Genomic DNA, 19,627 nt, shown 5'->3' on the forward strand with positions numbered 1-19,627 from the left:
AAAAAGTCGTGGGCTTTACACAGTATTTAATATTTTTATACGACGCCGTTCCCTTATCAGATTTTTATAAGATTGATTGACTGATTGATGTATTTATTTATTTATTTATTTATTTTTTAATATTTTTTAATATTTTTTTTTTTGTCTTTTTCTGTATGTTTGTATCCATAATTGTATAATGTTCATTGTTCAATATGCATTTGAACGAAAGTATGTTATATTAATTCACAAATTGTGAATTTCACGAAGATGTTAAGGAACATACCTCAAAATAATTAAAAAATAATTGTGAAACTAAAATATGCATAATGAAGTTTTTTGTTTGTTTGTTTGTTATTCTGTACTTCAAAATAATTAACTGTGAATAGCTTGGCGACTTTTATTTTGAAAACCACATTACTTTTGAGAACCGGATGTAAACAAATCCTCAGCAGCAGCACGTGAGAGGTGAATTTCCATGGACGCTGTTTGTCCTTAAACAGTGCAATGACAGCTCGCAGTATTTTACTAACCCGACAGGTTTTGCCTCTTGGACATCATTTACGGCGTGTCTTTCCTGTGAAGGTGTTTAATTCTGACGTATGCACACGCTGTTAGAGTTTAAGCGCGGTCTGTGAATTTGAAGTGCGCAGAAGACTTGATCTGCTGTGTATATGTTTTAGACATTTAGAAATGCTGTTTCTGAGGTTTTGCTTGTTTGTTTGTTTGTATCAGACCTTTTGTTCTTCCACGCTCGATGAGGTTCGCTTGGCACAGGAGGCCAGCAAGAAATACGGAGAACCTGAACCCACTATATTTTCTAAAATAATTGACAAAACTATCCCTGCAGCTGTCATTTATGAGGATGACAAGGTATTGTACAGACCACAAGCCTTTAGGAACTTTGCCTAATATATTGTTAAGTAACATATTGTGATTTATTTATCTCAATTGATGTTTTTTTTTTTTTTGTAAAGTTGAATAGTATGCATATCAGTTTGCGTATAATGTGTGTGTATATATATATATATATATATATATGTATGTATATATGTCGTTGCAGTGTCTAGCTTTCAGAGATGTAAATCCCCAGGCTCCTGTGCATTTCCTGGTTATTCCAAGGATTCCCATTCCCAGGATCAGTGAAGCGCACAATGATGATGCATCGGTTTGTCTGTCCATATACATTTGATTAATTTCTAGTTTTAATAATTACAGAGGATGACTCACCTCTAAGATCTTGACATTTTCCTCCAGCTCCTGGGTCATCTTTTGATAGTGGCCAAAAATGTAGCAAAGAAAGAAGGACTGGATGAAGGATACAGAGTTGGTGAGCAAAATATGCTTTGTTTGAAAAGGGTTAATTTAAGCATCTATATAATCTTAATCCTGTAAAGCTTAGCATATAGAACCGTCAGAAAAAATTGTGGCTCAAATAGTATGATGTAGAAGAATATTGAGCTCATAATCAAACTGGCAAAAACACCTCACTGAGCAAAAAAGAAAAGAAAAAAAAAAGCAATTTGGTGCAGTTGCTGATATTTATTAGGCCAAAAAGTAAGCTGACATTCTGTTAGCTTGTAATGCAAATTACAAGTCTAGCAGACTACTTACATAAAATACATACACTGACCAAAATTATAAACTCAACACTTTTGTTTTTGCTCCCATTTTTCATGAGCTGAACTCAGCATGAATTTATGAACTTTTCATAAACGCATAAACCAACATTCCACAGGCCACAATCAACAACCTGATCAACTCTATGCAAAGGAAATGTGTTGCACTGCGTGAGGCAAATGGTGGTCACACCAGATACTGACTGGTTTTTGGACATCCCCGGACATTTTTCCAATTACATTAAAAGGCCTTTGCTTGCTAAAAAATTATAAACTATCAGTCAGATGAAAGAAGGCATGTAGTAGATTGAGTACAACAAGTTTTGATAATGTTAATCATTTAAAGGCTGTAGAAATTTGTGTATCAAATATAATACAGTAGGCTTTATAGTGTTAATATCTGCAGCTTATTTAGTATAGTAAACTATAATATTAGCATGCCATTAACTTTAAAGTATGTATTATTTGCTTAATTATCTGTCATTGTTATTTACAGTCATTAATGATGGAAAAAATGGGGCACAGTCTGTGTATCACCTTCACATTCATGTTCTCGGAGGACGGCAAATGAAATGGCCTCCAGGATAGATGGACCTTCTGTCAGAATAAAAGTAATGCTCTGCATTTTTGGAGGAGACAAGCATAACTGATATACAGAATGAAAATGTTTGTCAAATAATGAGAACAATTTTTTACATTAAAATTAATTTTACTGCTCTTCAGTCTGCGGTTGATGTTCACAATCTGTTGGGTAACCTGCACTTAACTGGGTTGGGTTACCTTTACTGTTGTTTACTGTCATCACTGGGTAATATAAACCTTCTGGTGAGTTTTGCAAGGTTCACAGGTTGATATGGGCTTTTTGCACAATGGAAATTAAATGTTTGGCATATGCAAAAAATGTTCTGAAAATAAGGACAGGAAATATATAAATAAGAAGTAAAAGCACAATGGTTTCATTCATGAAATGCAAGCAGAACGAATTTCTTGCAAAGAATGTTCTTGCATAAATTGTTGCATTCAATGGGACAATTTACATATAATTCTTATTATGAATGATTTAAAATACACAGCAGTTCCTTCTGCCCATGTTGCATGAGTAAGGGCCCCTGTGTTTATACCATGAAGACGCATTTCAGGACATGCTGAAATAAAAACATGCAGTCTGAAATCTTGTATTAGACTTGGTTTGGCCTCAGCTACGGCCGTCCTGTAGATCTATTAACTGGTGAGGGTGGTGTGATCGAGTGACCTTGATGGCCAGTAGGCTGCTTTCTATGGGTCAGTCATTAGTGTTTATATTTAAGTGAACTTTCATCCTATTTGCTGAAACATCAGATGGATTTGTACAGGCAACACATCATGTCTGTGCTCACTAGAAGAAGAAATGTAATACAGAACAATAATAATCTTACTATTTTAAACAAACAACTTTGAGCCTTTCATATTCATTTTAATACATATTAATTGAACCTAAGTTTAACAAAACACATTGGGATTTCTGGAGTGTAGTAAAAATATAATGGTAATTTTATCAAGCATATGTTATGGATTTTTATTAGGTGAAGTTTGCAAAATGGTAAATGTCCACAGTTTTCTTATCAAGAATGAGTTTTGCTTTATCTTATCCACTCAAAAATGTATTAGGATCACAATCTCTCATACTGTTGACTTTGGGACCTTGAAGCTTACGTAACAATCTTAATGAATAAAGTGTTGATCAACTCTTAATTTAACTTGTCTTGCAATCTCTATAATCTGAAATTACAAAAGCATGTCTGCACATATGAATGAATAGGAAGAACGCAAAAATATTGTATTGTAAAAATATATATTAAAATATCAACTGTAGAAAATTAGACATGCCTGATATGTTCCGTTTTCTGTCATTTCCGTGTTAAATATGTGACAGACATTAATATCATAAGTTGTATGAGCTGATAAAATGTAAAAACTGTAACTTGAATGCAATGTAAGTCGCTTTTGATAAAAGCGTCTGCTAAATGCATAAATGTATGTGTAGGCTATTGTTAAAAAAGAAAAACGTCAACAATCAATTTCGTTGAGAATTATATATATATATATATATATATATATATGCATGCATACAATTATTTTAAATGTATATGCAGTGCTGTGACGGTTAAATCGTTTGTTTAATAAGGAGAATTTGAGCGCAGACACCCCAGCAGTATGAAGTCCTGTCATGTGACACGATGGTACTGTGAGTTTGAATGGACCAGTAGATGCACTTACCTTATTCCACCTGAGAAACATATGTAGTAGTGCATAGGGCAAACATCTGTTTCATTCACACCTGCACACGATTTCCAACAGCACTGACAGGAAAAAACCCCCGTTCGAACATGTAAGTCAACTTTTATCACTTTCTGTTAACATTAGTAGGCTAATGTTATAAAGATAATAACCTACGTTTGCAAACTCATCATACGAATTATATATCTGCAGGTGTCCTTGAGGTAAACCGTCAAATTAACCTAAAATTTATGCCTAGGGTTCTAGTAAATATTCAGGTTAATAATTGTTTAATTGAATGTAACGGTGATATTTTTAATGAAATATATTCATGTTTCAGTATAACCTAGTTGTCACAAGGTATATTTTATTTCATTCTGTTTATTTATTTATCCCCCCCCCCCCCCCCCCCCCCCCAAATGTAGATGTAAATGTAGCCTACTTTTCAAATGTCTGGTTGAGGAAGTTGTCACGCGCGTTTTAAAAATTAGGCTAGCCTATATAAAATTCCAATGACATTATTTGTGGGTTGAAACTATGTTTTATATCTTATTTACGTTTACCTTTGTATGTTTTGTTTATTTCATTCACTGTTTTTAGTTACATAATTGATTTCCAAAGTGATTTACCCCATATAGTTTGTATATTTTGTTTCTCTTTTCTCCTGCTTTGTTGTGGTCATGTGTCACTTTAAATGTTATGAATATTAGGCTATGCATTATAGAAATTATAGAACTGCTGAAGTAAAATCATGTTATTAATATGATTTTTTTGTTTGTTTTTTGTTTTTACAAGCAAATGCATTTCCATTTTCAGATTTTTTTTTTTAATGCATAATGCTTTGATTCAGTAGAACAATACCATGGTGTTTTGTGAAAAGCTGCCCATGTGAATAAATGAATGAATTTTGAACCTGACACCTCAACTCCCACACCTTTAAGTACAGATTAGGATCCAATTCCTTAAAACCATCAAATTATTTCACAAGATTATTATATATCATTGTCCTTGTCGGTAATGAACTCTCATCTGTGGACAAGTTCAGTTGGACACAGATCGTGATGTGGCCACACTTGTGTTGTAATTGTCATGAACTTTGTCCTTTTGCAATCTTGAGTAGTCAAGTTATGAACTTCTCAAGGCATCATTCTCAAGATTTAAAAAAAAAAAAAAAAAAGAACTTTTATTAATTTTCTTTAAATAAACTGTTATAGAATTTTAAAACTTGACTTCTTTTGAATACACCTACTTTTTACATTGATAGTGAATTTGCTCACCGGCCCAATATCGCAATCACAAATATAAAAATATGTCTTATATGCAATGTCCATTCTATTCAACTTAAATGAATAGTTCACCCAAAGTGAAAATTCTGTCATCATTTACTCACCTTGAAGTTGTTACAAACCTGTATGACTTTCTTTCAAGATATTTTGAAGAAATTTGGTAACCAAGCAGTCGATGACATTGACTTCCATTGTATGGGTAAAAAAAGAACCCACTGAAGTCAGTTTGTTTAGTTACCAACGTTCTTCAAAATATCTTAGAAATATCTTTTGTACTCATTTTTGGGTGTACTGTCCCTTTAATTGTCAGATGTGTTAATTACTTCAACATACTCTAGATGGCATACTTATACAAACTTCACAAATGCACATATGTTGTATGACTAAACCTTAGCAAACACATGCATTTCTTGTTTAATTCTAGATGTGAAGATATGCACATCTGTACATTAGACTATTAAACGTAATACTGTCTTAATCTGAATTTCCTAATGTTGGTGAAAGGCTAGTCGTTGACAGTAACGTCTCGTTTGCTGCTTTCATCATCTGGCACTCTATCCTCTGGCACATATTGCTTAGTATTTTGCAAGAGCTGGGGTACATATAAAAGATAAATGACATTTTGAAACCACTAGTGTTAGAGTCTTTTGACTGAATAGAAGATATTCAACATTTATATTATATTTTATTTATTGTATTTGGTGGCTACTTGTGAACGCAAGATTTTGTAATAATATTTTATTTTGTTGTCATCTTAAGACTCTGTACAATGTCTGCCAATGAGTGTATATCACAGAGTGACTCCAAGGAAATTCCTGTCTCTGGAAATGATACTGAAGGGTATGTAGACTTGTTCAATGGACAATGTTATCTCTGTCCACCTGTAGTAACTGATAATGTACTGCTTATTTGCTTTTTTTTAACTGATGTATAAATTATGATATCATGTAATAGGTCTCGTTTGTCTTCTTGCTAGTTCTGTTAAAACTGAAGAATATCAGACCGTACCACTCCATGACCCCAAAAACCAACCAAATGGGGATTGTTCATTCCCTGTCATGAAGAATAACACAGGTACAATCTTCACATGAATGTTCACAATATGTTTGCATATTGAAAATGCAATTACTTTGCATTAATACTGAAGAGCTTTCAGTGTGCAGTGTTCATGTTCTCCAGGCTGACAAATATATAAAAATAGATTTTTCACAAAATACATTCTTGTGAAAATGACAAATTATATGATTTCTGAATGTCACTTTTGAATTTTTTCATCTTATAATTACAGCCATTAAAAATTAAGCAATATATATATATATATATATATATATATATATAAAATATAATTTATAAATGTAGCTTCAGCAGAAATGATTTTTTGAAATTGTAAATAAAGGTTATTGGAGTTTTTATTTTAACAAGAAAATTCTACTTCGGTCTTTCTACTTCAAAATGTAATGTTTAATTTAATGTGATACTTGCTGTTTCTTTGTAATATATTAAACCGTACAAGTTAATAATAAAAACAGAACAAATTTGTTCTGTCCATTTTTATTTTTTTTTACCTGTTATACATGTGAAACCTGATTGGTGAGAAACACATACCATATCCTGTCAGTAACCTGACCTGTTTCTGAACTCTTATAAAGCCATTAGTTCCTCAGTGTTTTTCTGAGTGTGTGACAGGAGACGAGGGAAGCTGCCTGAGTAGACTGATCTCTTATTGCTTAGCATGCAGAAGCTTCATCTGTGAATTTGCAATACCTTTCAGAAGGACTTGTAAAATATAATCATGTCTCCTGTCTGTCCTTGCTGTCCGGATCATAAAGGCGATGAACCGGCAATACCATTGATGACTGGAGATGTGCGTCTTGCTCAAGCCCAGGAGCTGTGGAGCACAGCCAGAGACAAGCCTGTCAAACTGAGGATGGAGACATCGGGACTCGGCTCAGAACCTCCGATGACGATCCATCAGATGTTCCTCGCTACAGTGCAGAAGTACGGAGACTATCCTGCCCTCCGTGGAAAGAAAGATGGAACATGGGCCACTCTGACCTATAAGGAGTACTATCAACATGCAAGAGTGGCAGCCAAAAGCTTTCTGAAGGTTCGACTTCACATCTTTTCATCTATAAAAATTAATTTCAAAAGCTTTTCAGAAAGATTTTTTACAGTGTATGAAATGTATTTTACTTGATACTTGATAATGTTTGATATGATAAAACTATTGGCTTGAGGTTTTAAGGTTTTAAAGCTTTTACAGTTCTAGTTTGTTTCAAACAGCTCTAGGTGGTGAATTGCTTTTCCATATTCAGTCATTCTGCTCTTTGTGTACTCTAGCTTGGCCTGGAGCGATTCCATGGTGTAGGTATTCTGGGCTTCAATTCTCCTGAATGGTTTATAGCAGACGTCGGATGTGTCCTAGCAGGGTATTGACTGAGTATTCAATTAATCTGTTAAAAGTTAATCTACATGATGTTAGAGAATGAGGAAGAGATGTTTTGATGGAATGTGGGATCTGATTCTAGTTTTCTGAATGCAAATCTTTTGTCACAGGGGACTGGCCACTGGAATCTACACCACTAACTCTCCAGAGGCCTGCCAGTATGTCGCTCATAACTGTGAAGCTAACGTTCTAGTTGTGGAAAACAACAAACAACTGATCAAAATCCTTCAGGTAGTTGAACAGCTTTCATTTAGTAGATGATTAATGCTAGGTAATTCATCTTAGAAAGATATTAACATGAGAAGTGATGCAATAAAAAGTTCCAGAATTGCTAGTACAGAGGTATTATAATAGTATTCTTTTAATAACAAAAAGTGTATTAACAGTTATGGATGGAGTTGGAAAGATATAAACTATGAACAATACAATTGCAACATTTATTAAACCTCACTGATGTTAGTCAGTGAAAAGTCAGCCAATAACCTTAATGTATTATTTACATTAATTATAAACATTAATTAAGAAAGAACAAATTATATATATATAAATAGCCGAATCTTCTTATAAAATACTAATCACTTTTCTTTCATTGTCCTCATAGGTCAGAGATCAGCTGCCACATTTGAAGGCTATTGTTCAGTACAAAGGTGAACTGGAGCAGAAGTTGCCAAACATTTATACGGTACGTTTTTGCCAAATAATACAATAAAAATGGCTTTGAATGCCAAATGGTTGTACAAAACATGTACATGTAAGTAAATATAGATAATGCAGGTTCACTGATAATTACAGATCAGTAATGTTTGTTCCCAAACAAGGAAATATCAGAATGTACAATATTTTTTCCCCCCAAAAGCCAGTCAAGAAAAATGAATGTAAACAGCAAAATATTTCCAGTATGTCTACTAACACTACTACTATATATACTATATATGCTTCAATCTGATGTTCTCTCAGTGGGCTGAATTTATGAAGTTGGGAGCAAATGTCCCTGATTCTGAGCTGGATGAGCTGATAGACAGTCAAAAGGCCAACGAGTGCTGCACATTAATCTACACATCAGGCACCACAGGGAATCCCAAAGGGGTCATGCTCAGCCATGATAATGTGAGTACCAATTAAAGTGTCACATAAAGCGAATAGTTCAGCACTTATGTCAAAGCCAAATGTCAAATGTAATCACATTTGATAAGTAGTGCTGTCCCCTATTTTCATCCCTCCTCTCTCCAGATCACTTGGACAGCCACTGCAGCAGGTCACACGGTCAATCTGAAAATGGCTGACGAGGAAATCGTGAGCTACTTGCCTTTGAGTCACGTGGCAGCCCAGGTCCAAGACATGTGGCTGTCCATGAGGTTTGCCTGCACAACCAGTTTCGCTGAGCCGGATGCCCTGAAGGTTAAAATCCAGCTTCCACTCTTTACTTTTGGAAAACATATTTTTATTAATTTATTCAGCAGACACTTTTCTACAAACGAAGAAACACAACTATTATCTATTAACTCACTGTAGGGCTCCCTGGCCAACACTCTGAGAGAGGTGCGTCCCACAAGCTTCTTGGGAGTTCCTCGAGTGTGGGAAAAGATGCAGGAAGCAATGAAATGCGCTGGTGCGAAGTCGTCCATCACAAAGAAGAAGATTGCAGACTGGGCCAAAGGGATCGGACTTCAAGCTAGCTATAATGCCATGAATGGGTGAGTTTTAAAAGTCCCATGGATTCAATTATAAATTGATTCACCGGAAAGAATCTCACAGCTGATTTTATTTCTCAACAGTGATTCCTCAGTGCCGTGGGGCTTCATGTTGGCGAATGCCCTGGTTTTCAATAATGTAAGAAAAGCTCTGGGTCTTGACCGCTGTAGGATTTGTTTCACAGGTGCAGCTCCAATCACTAAAGACACACTGGAGTACTTCATGAGCCTTCACATCCCTGTCTTTGAGTTGTATGGCATGAGCGAGAGCACTGGACCTCACACCCTCTCATGGGCTGAGTGTTATCGCATTATGAGGTCAGGGGCATGATGTGCTTTATGAATTAACATTCCTGCTGTATTTGAAATTGCATAAATCTTTTAAAGTTTTTTTTTATTGTTGTTGTACTTGCTTCACTTTAAAGAACACATTTTTTTAAAGAGAAAGTTTAAACAGACTTTTAACTTTTGGATGAACTGTATCTTTAAATAACTAAAATACATTTGTTTGATTATTTTAGTTATGGTATCTTTTTCCACATGACAAAAAGTGCTGTACACAAAAATCAATTCCATAATAGCATGAATATAGATAGCAGTGTTAAAATAACACTATAATACTTCACCTCGTCCATCCTGCTACATATCATTCACAATATTCAGACTTAATCAAAAGCCAAAACAAATAGAAAGTCTTTAGGCCAAAAGTGTCAATACATGGAGAGGATTTTATAGAAAATGGCAATTTATTCCACAGTACAGGAGCTGGAACATAAAAAGCAAAAATCTCCTTTACTCTTCAAGCAGGACCACCGAAATTGTTTAATACATTCCTCCAGCATGTTCGTATTAATGTGATGAACTTTCGAACTTGAATTCAAACATCCACTTATTGGTTGAAAGTCATTGGTTACGTTGGCAGTATTTGCAGATGACAGTTGTATGTGACATTCATGTTTTGTTCTCTTACAGTTGTGGTAAGGTGTTGACTGGCTGTAAAACTAAGTTAGACAAGCCAGATACTGATGGGACCGGTGAGATATGTTTCTGGGGGAGGCATGTGTTTATGGGATACTTGAACATGCCAGAAAAGACTGAGGAAGCACTGGATACAGATGGGTGGCTTCACTCAGGAGACCTGGGCAAACATGATGAAGATGACTTCCTGTTCATCACTGGCAGAATAAAAGGTAGAAATACAGGATAGAAAAGGTAGAATGGACAGTTTCACATTTGTAAAATAAGGGTAAACAAAGTCCGCCAACTTTTTTTTTAGCAAACTTGTTTCCGGAGGTATTATTCTTACCGGGATTTAAATAAAGTCCATTAAAGAGTTAAGGTCATTGCATACTGAGTCCGAAATTTGTAAAAAAAAAAATAATAATTTGGATCAGGATAAATTTTCTGAGTTTTCGAATGTGTAGCATGCATTTTGATAGGAAAGGATGGGGAATAAAAAAAAAATTGAAAAACGCATGCAAAAAATTTGGACTCGGTGTCCAATGACCGTTATACTTTCTGTACTCACTTGAAGCTCCTGCCACCAAGACGAAATCCTTGTGTGTCCCTGAGCAAGACACTTAACCCCCTAGTTGCTCCAGAGGCATGCGACCTCTGACATATAGCAATTGTAAGTCGCTTTGGATAAAAGCGTCAGCTAAATGAATAAATGTAAATGTAAATGTAGCCACACTTGGCAACAAAGCTCTTTCTGATGCTGATTCTGATAAGCAGTAAACCAAATCAACCAGCTATGGGGTGAATCACAACATTACAAACTTTGACTTGAAGAAAAAATTTATCTGACCAAAAGATGAAGGTGCAATATTGAGTACTTAACAGAACAATTTACAATCCCATGGAATACTGCGAACCAAACATTGAAAATGAAAATGATGCATAAATTTGAAACTGCTGATTTAAAGTTGTTGATATAGAAATGATATGTTTATTGCAAAAAATGCATACATATACAAATACTTTAGTAGTTTGAGAGCATATGTCAGTTGTAGCGCTTTATGGCAGTGAGTGGGCACTAAAGAGCTCTTTTGGTACAATTGTGATTCTCTGATTGGTATAGATTTCTTTGCAGAATCGAGTTCAGAGTCAGTTCCCTTATGGAGAAAATAAATGGGATTGTTGCTTTCTCTGTCTTTGGATAACACCCATATTACTGTGAGAAGAAAAGATTTAATTAAGATAAATGCATAAACTGCAGTGCGACAAACTAAGCATTTGTTTATACATGCGTATCTAATTACCTTATTCTTGCAGAATTAATCATCACTGCTGGTGGAGAAAATATTCCACCCGTCCCAATTGAGGATGCCCTAAAAGAGAAGGTGTCAATCATCAGCAATGTCATGCTGGTTGGAGACAAAAAGAAGTTTCTGTCTATGCTACTCACACTCAAGGTGAGTCTAAATTTACATAAAGAAATAGTTCACCAAAAAATGAAATTTGTGAACAGATTTGGAGAAGTTTAGCATTATACTTGAAGATCACAGAGGATCCATTGGTGAGCAAGAGATGTAATGCTAAATTTCTCCAAACCTGTTCCAATGAAGAAACAACCTCACCACTTTGAATGAGAATTTTTTTTTTTGGCAAATTTTTATTTTTGTGTGAACTATTCTTTTAATCAGACCATTAAATGTGCATATTTTATCAAATGACATACCATAAACTATCAACAAAATCTTTGCTGAATCTTTCATAATGTTTTTAATTTTCTTTTATTTTTAGTGTAACGTTGATGACAATGGGGACCCCACAGATGAACTGACCCCATTAGCGGTGGAGTATTGTCGGCAGCACGGTGTAATTGCCAGCAAAGTTTCAGAAATCATTAACAAAAAAGAACCAGCCATTTACAAAGCCATCCAGAAGGGCATAGACCACGTAAATGCCAAAGCCACATCCAGTGCCCAGAGAGTCCAGAAGTGGACCATCCTTCCAAAAGACTTCTCCATAACTAGTGGTGAACTTGGTGAGTAATATTTCTTCATAGAAAAGGATATAAAATAGAACAAGTTATTTTGTTGTCAAGTTGTATTGACAAACTATATCTAATACATGGATGTCCATGATTATTATATTTTTGTAAAGTACTGTAGAAGAACTTTTATCTGTCATTGTGACAGACAACTACGAGAAGCATTTGTGTCAGTAGGTTTATTTACAGAACATATATTTGCCTAACTGCATTCCTAAACGCATGATTATAGTCAACTATGTAAACAGTCTGATGGATCTATTAGATGTGAATGTGAAGTTTTGTTGTTGTTGTTTTCTCAGGTCCAACCATGAAGCTCAAAAGACCTGTCGTCAGTAAAATGTACGAAGAAGAAATAAACAAATTTTATGGTGAATAACAGAAGAACTGTGGGAATTTGGCTGACTACACTGGGATCATATTGTTTGTTTTGTATGTATGCTTACATCAAAAAATAAGTACAATGTACATATTGTATTGCAAAACACTTTTCCTGCTATTGAGGTGGGATACGGGTTAGGGACAGGTTTGGTGGTATGGGTAGGCTTAAGGGTGGGTTAAGGTGTGAGGGATGGGTCAACAGTGTAATTATAAATGTAATTACAGAAATTAATTACAGATGTAACTAGATAAAAAAGTTTGTCGAGACAAACATTTAAGTTGGCTTGAGAAAGTCAAGCTTGATGGTTTCCAGTCTGAAATAGTTTGAAGTTTAAAGTAGTTTTTCAGGCAATACAGTCTGTCAGAGATTGTAGAGATTTGGAGTCTGTAGAGTTAAAGCTCTAGCAGGAGTAGCATTTAGAAATTTTAGTCTCAGAAAAAGAATAATAATAAGTTTAAATAGGATTTTAGTAAGTTGGCTTTCTCAAGCCAACTTAATTACATAGTTTAAAAATATATATATATATATATATGTACAATGTAAAACGAGTGTACACAATAAGTTCATTGTACCAAATAATTAATTTAAATGTAAGTACATAGTAGTTAAGGCCACTTAATATAAAGTGTGACCTTACCTTCTACAAAGATCCAGTTAATCAGTTTTATATCGATCTATTTGCCATAACTGGTTCTGTATATTCTGTAATATATGAGACTGTGTGTAAATGGTATTACTGTGCAATTACTGTGCATATTACTGTTAATATAAGATCTGTGAAGTCAGTTTCTCTAAGTAGAAATAGGCTAAGATTGAGTTTCATGTGATCTGTAAAGGTTAATACTGTTGCTTGCACACTGAGTATTGTTGGTACTTCAGACAGTTACAGCCTAACTGTAAAGAAGCATGTGTGACAATTGTTTATTCTCTTGCTGTTCAAATTTCACCCAGCACATTGAATATTTATGAGAGTGGAAGTTATATGCTGGAATATATAAATAAATAATATTATTAGAACACTATGAGTAAAGTATGCATTTGTTTGGTTTCTTTTATATATGACTACCTTATGGAATAAAAAAAAACCGTTTTGAGAGGTGTAAACTGTCTTTGAGGGAGAAAGAAAAAATCTGAATTGTGAGATATAGAGACATATTTCCTCAGAATTATCAATAATTATTAAACTCCTTTGGTTAAGTATGTATTAGAATCTATTTGCTTTGTTTCTTTTATGAATGTAGTTTTTTTAATCTACATTTCTGACTATGGGAGTGGCAATAGTGTGAGTTGGTGCAGGGAAACCTCCTGATAATATGTTCCTGTCTGTTCTCAAACAAAACAAAACGTCTCTGATAAGGGACAGCACTGCAGGCACACTGTTGTTTAACTCCTCCCCGCCCCCCAGGTATTGTTTATATCGTGTTCCCGAAACAGTTTTGAGGTAATGCAGAAACACAAGCAAGAAACATCATCCCTTCATAAAAGCGTCCTCTTTTGTTCAGTTTGTTAAGACAGTTTCATTGAGACTGATCTGTTTTGTGTTCTGCATTACCAATTGTTGGAAGTTCTTTATTATACTTAAACATGTCTGGTGTTACACGCAGCTGTAGAAGCCAATGAACTATAAGTATTAGAAGTATTTCTTCTGACACAGATGATATGTGAAGTATGTGATGTAGCTGAGAGATTAGATTTTAGAATACAATGACATTTAGGTGAAATTACAGCTGGTTATTCTGCCTATATATATATATATAGCATTCTTTTATAGCATGGCTAACTACATCCAGCTGAAAAATGAATCAGCTTTAATCCCCCTCTTTCAAGTTTTCAAGGCTTGCACTATTCTGAATAATGTCTGAAACTTTGTATTAGCATCTCTAATGTTTGTTTATTGCCTCCTTAAAATGAATCACTTGTTGTATTCCAAACACTTTGGAAATATCAATGCAAAGGTATCACAAAAGCTGTCCTGAAAAAGCTGGGTAAGATGTGGCAGTGCATAATTTTTGTCATGCGACCATTTATTTAGAAAGGGCCCATCAGATGCACAAGCTAAAAGCATCAAGGACTTTAAGCTAATTTTTTTTTTTTTTGTATGCCAAAGTAAATTTTGTACATGGCAGACATATATTCTTTTTAATTCTTAATTACACAGTATACCTGCCATGGCTTGTAAATAAAATAATCAATTTTAATAAACTGAGCAATTCCAATAGGGTCCTCACACCATCGGTGCTCGGGCCCTAAATATTGAATAATGTGCTGTAAGATTTGGAAGTGGTATTGTGCTTTAGTAACCTTTATCCCCTCAGTATTTTTTATACCAAAATGTAAAAAATTATCAAGGCCCCCAATTATTGAACTTATCCCTTCAACATGACACATTAATCATTTTCCTCAACTGCCTGGTTATTGCTGTTCCGATCATCAAACATGATATCTGTCCATTAAGGACAAAGTCCTCAGATTACAATCTATGTACAGTACATTCAATCAAATTAAGTCATCAGTTCACCTTGCATAACTTCACCAGTAATAAAAGTGCTGGAAATGAACCATTTTCATTCACTATATCGCTGGCCAGAAACTGGACTTTGATTCAAACACAAGAATCATCTACATCTATTCCCACCGTCTTCCACCTTTGTGCTCAAAATGAATATAATACTAAATAGGTCAAAGGTTGGATTTCATCCATCTGACCTGGGCCTTTGGCTCTTGCAAAATAGACCAATTTTATGGTGAAGAACAAATGAAAACGTGGGAATTAAATGCCTGGCTACTCTGGGATCATATTCTTTTGCCTTTGATCAGTAATTTATATTTTGCTTACTCCAGGACTTCCAATGGACCTCACTATTTTAACACATCTCATTGTCCTAAGCCAAGCTTTACACCATTTTATACCAGAAGACATCAGAAACTGGACTTTGATTCAAACACAAGAATCAGCTACATTCATTTGTGCTCAAAATGAATAGAATACTAATTAGGTCAGAGGTTGTGCATTTCATCCATCTGACCTGGGCAGGTTTAGTGACTGGTCAGACTGGCTCTGGATCAGTCTGGAATGTCCCCTCATGGGGGTGCGCTGATTGCCTTTGTCTCTTGCAAAATAGACTGGCTTACAAACTTTGTCCCCAAAAATGGCTTGCGTTGGTTTTGGATTTAACTCTTTTATTTAGAAAATTACAACATCCCTATTTACTGAGTGAAATCTTACACAAGTCTTAAAGTGATAGTTGATCCCAAAATGAAAATTCTGTCATCATTTACTCTCATGTCGTTTGAAACCTGTATGTTTTTAAAACTTCCATGCAACAAAAAAAGTAAGTCATCTTTAAAAAGTAAATGTTCAAGCTGCTTCGCGTTTATAGTTTTTGCTTTCAACCTTTTGCCCTCACTTCAACAAGAAGCAAGCTTTTATTATTTTATTGTCAAGAACATATTCTCAAGGCATAAGCAGGGTATACAAGTAGTTTATTAAAAACAGAGCAACACTGCGCTCATGTGGTCATAAGACACTTGTTCACACCAGCTGCATAAAGTTCCCAGCAGACTGCAACTCAAAGAACAATTTAATTAATTCACCTGCTCAACAACAAACAACCAGCAATAATGGCAAAGAAGGTCACCAAGAATTTGGCTCCAAAAATAGGATTTCTGTGTGTTCATGCTAAACTGGCTGTTTCACTAAATGCAAGCCAGTACTTCCAGTGGCTTTAAGAAATGTGAAGAGCCATCTAGTGGTTTGTGTAAGGAACCATGGGTGTTTTGTTGTAGTGTAATTCATTGATGCATTTTTACATTCTCATACATAGCTTACTATGTTTAATAGTAGGCCAAAAATTAGTGTGCTGATCCACTATTTGACTTTCAAATATAGCCATAATTTTAAACTGAACTTGTATGCAACTGTAAAACTGCTAAATCTGGTGTGCTGTATAAAAAAAAATAATAATAAATAAAAAAAAAAGATATGTAACACAAATGAACAAAATATTAAAAAAGTAAAAAAATAATAATACAAAGAAATCAATAACCTGCATTGTTAGAATTATAACTTCGGTTTTCCTAATGATGTTCATAGTTTGTCAGTAATATATTGTAAAACTCTTAATGAGAAAAGTTAGAAAGGACATCACAACACTGATGTGTTTTGTGTTATGCAATAAATCAACATAAACAAATATGCATATAGGCTTGATATTAGTAAACTAAAAATGATTATAAATGAGTATGTTTTCTTATTAAAAATGTGGCTGTTGACATTTAATTCCACAATTCATACACAGTATGTTTGAGAAGAATTAACTGTCATTTCAATACCCATTTACATTACAAAATGTTCCAAACAATAGGCAACAAAATGTTTTATGATTTTATGAATTATATTTTCTTGTAATTCTGCTAAGCCTTCTTTGGTACCGAGAGAACCCCCTTAAAATCCATTAGAATGTAGTATATGGAAAATTTCTGTATATGACAAACATATTTCCTAGTCTGACAGTCTTTGCTAACTGCTATGTGTGACATAAAGCCGGACGTACTGAATAAGTGCTGTTAAAAACTCTTTGGCAAGTGATATAAAAGTAATGTTAAAAAGTGAAGCGCAAACTCATTTGGTGATGATAGCAACGGCTTTCTTCATCCAAGCATTGTTACTGAGTAGAGAGAGCATGAAACGAGCCACATCTCCTCTTGACACAGACTGACCCACTGGCAGACCATTTTCATCAGGGACATAATAACCTTCATGAGTGAGGAACTCGTTGGCTTTGAAAACAACAAGAAAAATAACTATTATTTGTGGTAATCTAATGGCTTTGCAGCATATTACTTAATGTAAAATGCTACCAACATTTGAAGCAAGCATATATATACAAATAATAGTTTGTGTTTTATTAATAGATCCCACCTGTTGTTGGCATATTCTTGAGACCAGGAGGACGGACAACAGTCCAGTTAATGTCGTCAGTCTGCTTGAGAAAGTTTTCCATTTCATACATGTTGTTCAGAACACTTCTAATCATGGGAAGCAACATGAAGCGGATGAGGAAGGAAGAATTGGAGCCTGAATTAGCTGTGAAGAAAGTCATAGCAATTCAATTACTACACCAGTCAAATGATCAGACCAGAAATACTGTGAGGTAAAGACCCTTCAGTTTTGCATACCGTACATAATAACAGCACTTACGGTCAGTGTACCATGAGGTCATGGTGATGATTCGATTGACTTTGACTTCACGCATTGCATTTAATGCTGCCTTCATAGACTGGGTGTAGCCAGTGACTCCGTATAAAAATGAGATCGGAAAGCCAAGACAGGACAACACAGCATCCTGACCTTTAAAGTGTGGTTTCAGGCTGTCTTCTGAGAAAATGTCTGCTTCAACCACCTGAAGGGCATGTGGTTAAACAGTACATGGTTGAGGCTGCATGCTAGTTGTAGCTACAGATTACTGAAAATCTAAGAGATGATATCTGGACTGGAACACATGAAATATTATCTACATTATTGCACTGCCACAGCTTAGTGTGGAACTGCTGTCTGGATAACTGTCTGTAAAAATCTTAATTTCCTGCTCCAAAATGTGGGGCAAGCAAATCATATGCTGATAATCAACCCATAAATGAAACGCATTGAAATTTTGTCACCCTTGTGACCGTTATGCTAAATTTTAGTTTTCTTTTTCAGTGAAACTGCACAAAAACTCATATAACAACTAAAAAAGATTAAAAAGATAATCATTAAAAAAAAACATTCAAAAGTTAACATTTTCACCTTGGTGACTTTTTAATATTATTCCAATTCTAAACCAAACAGCCATTGTGCAGACTTTAGTCAACTAGATAAAGAAAATATGAGCTAATGAATAGCTCAGACTATTATACTCATACTTCACATTCATAACGATTCATTTTGTCATGAAGGACCTTGCGAAATGATGTTATTGTGAACCTGCAGTCCAACCCATTGCTTTCACCTGGGAGCAATTCGTGAACAAAATTTCACTATGCTTTTTCAAAAACAATAACAATATGTAACTTTAGGCTTTCCTCCTTCAACTTACCTTGAGGTTCTCGTGCGTCAGCGTCAGTTTTCCCGGGTTTCTGACGACGGCCGTGACGCAGTGTCCTTGCTGAAGAGCCTGATTGAGCAGCTGCTGTCCGGTCTGACCAGTCCCGCCAAGAACTGCGATCCTCATCCTTTACCTGGACAGAACCTTCCTGCTAAAATTACAGCGGCCTTTACTTAGTCACACTCGTTTGTGCAGCACCCCAGAGAAAGGGATACAAATACGAAAAGGGTTTCTTATAGGAATAAGGTTAATGGAAAAGTTGTTTTGATGAGCTATCTTCTGCTTGTGATATAACCTGCTTAGCTCATGTCCGGAAATGACATTTATTATATCAAGACGCCTCCTCAAGGTCAACGACTTTAAATGTCTCTGCGGACAGGACAAAAACACACTTTCCGAGGGATGATATTTGTAAATGATCTTAAGAATGTGAACATCAACAAATAACACATTTGTTATACCTGTCGTAAATGAACAAACACCTAAGAAAACAACAAACTTATATCGCATGCAATCGAAACGCAGTGTGTAAATGCGGTGCAAAGAGCCCAATGTTCATCCTACATGGATAACAAAAAACACTTATCAGTAAATATATTTGTAACAGTGACCAAACTCACTCTAAAGTCGCTCCTGATGTTGTGGGTGGCAAGCATGCGCTCTCTGCTGTCAAACAGCTGCTGATATAACTTCACTCTCGCGGACTCGAGTGCGCATGCGCATCACGCAAGAGTCCTATCAGATCCAAACGCATGTTTCTCAAAACAAGAAAAGAAAACAAAAAAACCTAGTGATATTATTAATACATGACATCACATTATAATAAAAATGTCTCATTCTGTTTTTTTGAAAATGTTAAAAAAACTACAGCAAAAATACATTTTAAT

The 19,627-nt window shown here is 35.0% G+C and overlaps 3 protein-coding genes across 5 annotated transcripts; 2 read left to right on the forward strand and 1 right to left on the reverse strand.

The window, feature by feature from the left end:
• Window positions 1-411: 411 nt before the first annotated feature.
• Window positions 412-3,328, forward strand: LOC306871005 (putative HIT-like protein). Of its 2 annotated transcripts, none has more exons than XM_079418646.1 (5): window positions 412-564; window positions 715-852; window positions 1,043-1,147; window positions 1,237-1,309; window positions 2,095-3,328. In XM_079418646.1, the coding sequence occupies exons 1-5, from the start codon at window positions 487-489 to the stop codon at window positions 2,184-2,186; spliced, it is 486 nt and encodes a 161-aa protein (XP_079274772.1). In that variant the 5' UTR covers window positions 412-486; the 3' UTR covers window positions 2,187-3,328. The 2 variants fall into 2 exon arrangements, with proteins under 2 accessions (XP_079274772.1, XP_079274771.1); XM_079418645.1 differs by having other exon boundaries at window positions 424-579.
• Window positions 3,329-5,770: 2,442 nt separating this feature from the next.
• Window positions 5,771-13,089, forward strand: LOC306870800 (long-chain-fatty-acid--CoA ligase ACSBG2-like). The gene is made up of 14 exons (XM_079418218.1): window positions 5,771-5,980; window positions 6,117-6,214; window positions 6,970-7,247; window positions 7,481-7,569; window positions 7,697-7,817; window positions 8,188-8,268; window positions 8,544-8,693; window positions 8,817-8,984; window positions 9,099-9,280; window positions 9,362-9,595; window positions 10,250-10,467; window positions 11,552-11,691; window positions 12,023-12,266; window positions 12,575-13,089. The coding sequence occupies exons 1-14, from the start codon at window positions 5,910-5,912 to the stop codon at window positions 12,649-12,651; spliced, it is 2,151 nt and encodes a 716-aa protein (XP_079274344.1). The 5' UTR covers window positions 5,771-5,909; the 3' UTR covers window positions 12,652-13,089.
• Window positions 13,090-15,821: 2,732 nt separating this feature from the next.
• Window positions 15,822-19,471, reverse strand: LOC306871987 (flavin reductase (NADPH)-like). Of its 2 annotated transcripts, none has more exons than XM_079420294.1 (5): window positions 19,361-19,471; window positions 18,732-18,873; window positions 17,855-18,056; window positions 17,576-17,740; window positions 15,822-17,433 (listed from the first exon to the last, which is right to left on the reverse strand). In XM_079420294.1, exons 2-5 carry the CDS (start codon window positions 18,864-18,866, stop codon window positions 17,276-17,278), a joined length of 660 nt encoding a protein of 219 aa, XP_079276420.1. In that variant the 5' UTR covers window positions 18,867-18,873; window positions 19,361-19,471; the 3' UTR covers window positions 15,822-17,275. The 2 variants fall into 2 exon arrangements, with proteins under 2 accessions (XP_079276420.1, XP_079276421.1); XM_079420295.1 differs by having other exon boundaries at window positions 18,732-18,891; window positions 19,361-19,447.
• Between the last annotated feature and the right edge of the window lie 156 nt (window positions 19,472-19,627).

Source organism: Barbus barbus (genome assembly GCF_936440315.1).
Source record: "Barbus barbus genome assembly, chromosome: 6".
Lineage (NCBI taxonomy): Eukaryota > Metazoa > Chordata > Actinopteri > Cypriniformes > Cyprinidae > Barbus > Barbus barbus.